At 59.8% G+C, this 5,699-nt stretch overlaps 1 protein-coding gene across 1 annotated transcript; it reads left to right on the forward strand.

Annotated features, from left to right (window-relative positions):
• Nucleotides 1-1,013: 1,013 nt before the first annotated feature.
• On the forward strand, nt 1,014-1,994 carry FOXB1 (forkhead box B1). Its single transcript, XM_044438943.1, has one exon. It carries the CDS (start codon nt 1,014-1,016, stop codon nt 1,992-1,994), a length of 981 nt encoding a protein of 326 aa, XP_044294878.1.
• The last annotated feature ends 3,705 nt before the right edge of the window (nt 1,995-5,699 follow it).

Here is a 5,699-nt window from a genome sequence, read left to right on the forward strand (position 1 = left end):
ATCCCGGGCTGGCCGCGCCGGCCGGTCCCCTCCTGGCCGGGCGTGCGGGCTGGCGGCGTCCGCCGCGCCGCGCCGCCCGCGGGACTTAAGGAAGACACGCTGGCCGCCCAGGAGGAGGGAAGCGGGCGAAGGGCGGAAGGACCCGTCGCCCGGCCGCTCGGGCCGCGAGCCGGATGAGGACGCCCCGCGCGCCGCGACTCTGAGGTGAGCCGGCGGGGGCGGCGGCGGCGCGGCGCGGCGCGGGCGGAGGGGCTGCTCTTCCCCGGGAGGCCGCTTCCTCCGCGGGCCGGGGACTTGGAGGGGGCGCCTGGGGGGAGCCCAGAGGAGAGGCCGCCCCCGCGTGGATGGCCAGCCCGCCGCGGTCGAGCGCCTTTGCACCGGGCAGCGTGGCGGGGGCGCGGGGCCGGCGGGAAGGGCCGGCAGAGCCTTCCGCACTTTTCTGGGGCGGCTGGAAGGGCTGCGGCAGAAGTTTGCAGTACTTGCGGTGCGGCGGGGGGGCACGCCTCGCTCGGCGCGCGGCCAAGGGACTTCCCGCCCGCTCCGCTGGGCTTCCCCGAGAGTAACTGCAGGAGGACGGGCGGCCCGTCTCCGGAGAGCCGCACACGCCGCCTTCTGTTTGCGCGCAGGTTCTTGCGGAAAGGTCGGGATCAGGGCGTTCCTGGCGTCCGAGGGTTCGGCCCTCCCGGGGCGGCCTCCGGTCCGATGGGCCAGGAGTCCCGGGGCTCTGGGAAGCCCTCCCGTCTTGGAGCGATCACCCCTCACCCTAAGCGGCGCCCTCTCGCCCACGTAGCTGCGCGAGGCCGGAGGGCACGCCCGCCGCCCGGGGCGCCCCTCTGCGCCGGAAGAGCCCGGGGAAACTTTCTGGGGCGGGGGAGGGCCGTCGCGCGGGCCCGCGCGCCCCGGCTTCCGCGGGGGTTAACCCGAGCTGTCTTGCCTCCCCGCCCGCGCCCGCCTGCCCGCCTGCCTGCCCGCCGTAGACCTCCCGGAGCGCCGCCGCCGCCGCCGCCGCCGCCATGCCTCGCCCGGGCCGCAACACGTACAGCGACCAGAAGCCGCCCTACTCGTACATCTCGCTGACGGCCATGGCCATCCAGAGCTCGGCCGAGAAGATGCTGCCGCTGAGCGAGATCTACAAGTTCATCATGGACCGCTTCCCCTACTACCGCGAGCACACGCAGCGCTGGCAGAACTCGCTGCGCCACAACCTCTCCTTCAACGACTGCTTCATCAAGATCCCGCGCCGGCCCGACCAGCCGGGCAAGGGCAGCTTCTGGGCGCTGCACCCCAGCTGCGGGGACATGTTCGAGAACGGCAGCTTCCTGCGGCGCCGCAAGCGCTTCAAGGTGCTCAAGGCCGACCCGCTGGCGCCCTCCAAGCCGGCCGACGCCGCGCAGCAGTACCTGCAGCAGCAGGCCAAGCTGCGCCTGAGCGCGCTGGCGGCGGGCGGCGGCGCGCACCTGCCGCAGGTGCCGCCCTACGGCCTGGGCGCCGCGCAGCCGTCGGGCTTCAAGCACCCCTTCGCCATCGAGAACATCATCGCGCGCGAGTACAAGATGCCCGGCGGGCTGGCCTTCTCCGCCGTGCAGCCCGTGCCCGCCGCCTACCCGCTGCCCAACCAGCTGGCGCCCGGCTGGCCGCACGTGTACGGCTCGGGCGTGCTGGACCCGTCTGCGCCGCTCGCCATGGCCGGCGGCGACTACGGCGCGGCCGCCGCCGCCGCCGCCGCCTACGGGGTGCCGCTGAAGCCGCTGTGCCACGGCGGGGCGCAGACGCTGCCCGCCATCCCGGTGCCCATCAAGGCCACGCCCGCCGCCGCGGCCGTGCCCGCGCTGCCCGCGCTGCCCGCGCCGCTGCCCGCCATCCTGTCGAACTCTCCGCCCGCGCTCAGCCCCACGTCCTCGCAGACGGCCGCCAGCCAGAGCAGCCCCGCCACGCCCAGCGAGACGCTCACCAGCCCGGCCTCGGCGCTGCACGCCGTCGTGGCGGTCCACTGACGCCGCGCGTGACGCGGGCGGTGCGCGGGCCGGGGGGCCAGCCCCTTCCCTGCCCGGGGGCGCCCGCGCCGGGGCCTGGCCTCGCCGAGCGGCGCTGGGGTGCCTCGGGTCTGGACCCCCCTCCCCTCGCCCCCACAGCGCCCGGGTCCCAACTGGCCTCGGGCGCCTCGCCGCCCCCCAGCCCGTCTCCACGCGAGCCTCCTTTCTCCCTGCTGCCCCGGCCCAGCCTCCCGTCTTCGCCGGAGAGCTCGGGGAAGGACTCCAGGCCCCCCGAAGTCGTGTCTCCTCTGCGCCCCGTTTTGTCTGGGTCCGCGCCTCTCTCCTCCTCACCCCGGGCAGGACTTCTCCCGCTCAAGAAATTAGATTTAAACCCGTGACGCTTTCCAAGGGATACCCACGACCCTTTCCCCAACCCCTCCTCTCTCTCCGCTCCGCAGTTTGGTTTCCGTCCGCAGCCAACAGAAGCGGCGCTTTCGCCCGTTTGCTCCCCGACGCGGTTTTTCCAGCCGTCTGCGCGTGGCTGGGTTTTGAAGCGCTTCACACAAGCAGGGTGGCAGCGAAGCACGCCTCGCACCAGCAAGCTCGCCTTCTCCCCCCCCACCCCCCCGCTGATCAGCGGACTCTTTCCCCCCAAGTCATCGGCACGAAAATAACCCCTTTCTTTGGCAGGTTTCCCCTTTTAATGTCAAAGATCCTCCAACTTGGGCCGCGCCAGCCCCGGTTTTCACGGCAGAATTTATGCTCGAGAGAAAGTGGAAAGGACACGCGCAAGAGGGGGAGCGCACAGCTGGCGAGGGGCGCCCCCCCCCCCGTTAAACCACTTTCATGGTACAATCCTATTCCTGTCTCCTCGGAAGTAAGTCCGACTGCACGTTTACTCAGACACAAGTATTCAGCGGGGCCATGCTCCGGGGTAAGTGTGCCTAGGATCGCATCTTTAAGTTTGAGCTCGGAGAAGATCCCGAAGTCAGGGGGATTTACTTCCGAGTAAACGTGCAATGGATCGCTTGCTTTGAAATCAACTGATCCTTTGGCAGCCTTCCTAGGCAGACTGGGAGTGGGCAACCTTTGTACACGGTGACTTCCGAGTAAATATGCGTGGGATTGTGCAGCTGGTTTTTCAATGCTTAACTTCGCTTGGACTGGATCCCTCACGGTTTACGCATCGATTAAATTAAACGCAGCAGTGAGCCGCAGGCTGTCTGTTTCCCCCTGTCACTTCCCTGCAACCTCTTGAAGTTTAATCTCTAAGTGGGAGAGAACAAGAAAGTTATTTGCTAAACTTCTGATTATTTGAAGCCCCCTTTGAGGCATTTTTTCATTAGGGAAACCTGGCTCACTGTAAGAGAGGCGTGACATTCCCAGATTTCTTAATTTATATTTTAAAAGTGAAGATGGTTGACGGCATGGAGAGGCATAGAAATCCAGACTGAACAAGCCCCCGCTTTTATTCCTGTTGGAACTTTTGAGGGAAAGGGGACGGTTGGGGAAAATTGTATATGTTTGTGAATAAGAATGACTTCCAACTGTGTAAAATGCACTTTTGTTCCATGTACCCCTTGGTAGCTGTAGGTAGTTTGCTGGAATCCGCCTGTTTGTGAACTGCTTAAGTTAAAGGAAAAACAAAACAAGATGTTGAACCATTCATCTGAAGCTGTTAAAAACAAAAAACTAAGGCCTCGATCCAGCCGGAAGTTTAATGGAAGTGAAGTGAGACAGGTGCAAGACGAGGGCGAGGGCTTGGACGGCATTCCTTCCTTTCAATGGGACTTTTGCAGGAAAACTTCCCACTGAATCGGGCCTTCACTGTTTTTCTTTCTCTTCCTTTTCTCCTCTTCTCTCCTGTACAGAATGAGCATGATATTTAAAATATTAATGTTCTTGTTTCCGTCCCAGCATGCCTGTTTTCAGACAAATGTTTGGGGTTTTATTTCAGTTTTTAAAAGTGTCTATGTTAAATTATGAACCTAGCCGTCCAAATAATATTTTCTCATTAAAATATGTAAAGCCAGAATGGGGCCTCCACAGCCATCTTTTTCAGCAGGAAAAGTGCATTAATTTATGCAAAGTTGATTTGCATTATTTCAATAGGGCGAGAACCTAAATAAACAAAGTTGGGGTGGGGGAAGAAAAAGATAAGGCCGCTCTCCCCGGAGATTAAGAAGCATTTTTTTTTTCTTTCCCTTTTTAACTAGACAGCTCCAACTTTTTTACTTTAATGAATCCTATTCACATGGTTAAACAGCATTCCATAAAAGAAAAGAAAAAGCAAGGAAAAAAAAGACTTCCTAGCCCTTCATATGTATATTCCCAAGGCAATATTGAGAGAGCACATGAATGGAAAAACTTGCTAGTATGTAATGTCAAACTTCCAGATTCCCTTCCACATGACAGGATGTGCTCTGCAATCTACCTTTTAAAGGAATTTGCTTGACAAAGAGGGTTTCACAAAACGAAGGACCAGGAAGCAAAACCTGCTGGGCTCCATAGGAAAGACTCTGTCTTGAGTAAGCAGAAGGAGAACGCGCCATGTTGGCTTGTTTTAAAATCCAAGGAACTTAATAGCAAGTGGGTTCCGCTTTATACTTCTCTATGGGAAGGAGTTGGTTATTTGCTGGGTTGCGCCCAATCTGGCTGCAGTCCTGCCATCTCAGAGCCGGTAGAGTTTTGCCCTTCGGGTGGGAGCAGGATTACACCAACCACACACCTATCAGGGGCTTGTCCGGAGAGAAGGACCTGCGTTGCATCTGCCTCAAGCCCCTGTCATTTTCTGCTGCTGCGAAATCTCTCGGTGGCCGGTGTGTCCCCTGCGTTTCATCCGTCTGTCTCTGTAGTTCATGTGCTGAGCTCCCTAGAAGTTAGTCCACTTTTCTTTCTTGACTTACTCTCATGGGGCATGCCTAGGATTTAAGTTTTAGAAGTTATTTTAATTATGATTAGTTACGATTAATTAGAAGAAGAAAGGAGCAGAATTCCGGAAAGGACGTGCCATCCTGCCGTTCCCCCCATATAATCCTTCGAAACAATCTGCAGTTTCTAAAGGCAGCCTGTCTCGTTTTCTTTTTACGAGATTCCGGTGCAATCCGGGCAGTTCGGAAGTGCTTGGGAGAACTATCGACTGCAGCCGAGCCGGCTTTGGCGGCGGTCCGCTGCGGACGGCGACCCGGTGGATCTTCAGGCACGTTTACTTGGAAGTAACTTCCACTGTGCCCCATGGGGCTTACTCCCCAGGGAAGCGAGTTTGGGCTTTCAGCACCCTAGCGATCAAAAGCTTCCCAAGGTGTTTCGTTTGAAAATGCGGGTTGTGTTTGCTGCTTCTGGGGCTGAGCGCCAGCGGCGGTTCATTTCCCTTCCAAACTAGGAAGAGAGGGGGCGGGCGAAAGTTGTAAGCGTTCCCGGGGCGCAGGGAACAAGCCCGGCTGCGAAGACAAGCGGGGATCGTTCCCACACAGGGGAAAGGTCGGGGGGGGGGTGCATGAATTATTAGCCTCATTGCAATGCACAAGCGGCTTAAAGCCTGCCAGAAGGGGGGAAATCGCTCTGTTAATCCAGACCAACCCACATTCAGCCGCTGTGACCAGCTCGGGAAGCGCTTCGCGGGATACTCCGCCGATCAATGAGGAGAAGAAAAACTCACCCCGAACCCCCAGTCCACCTTACCAAGTTTTCCCGAACAAGCCACGGCCCAGATTTGAGTGGGGGACA

The sequence above is a fragment of the Varanus komodoensis genome, unplaced genomic scaffold, assembly GCF_004798865.1.
Source record: "Varanus komodoensis strain SLA01 unplaced genomic scaffold, ASM479886v1 scaffold33, whole genome shotgun sequence".
NCBI lineage: Eukaryota > Metazoa > Chordata > Lepidosauria > Squamata > Varanidae > Varanus > Varanus komodoensis.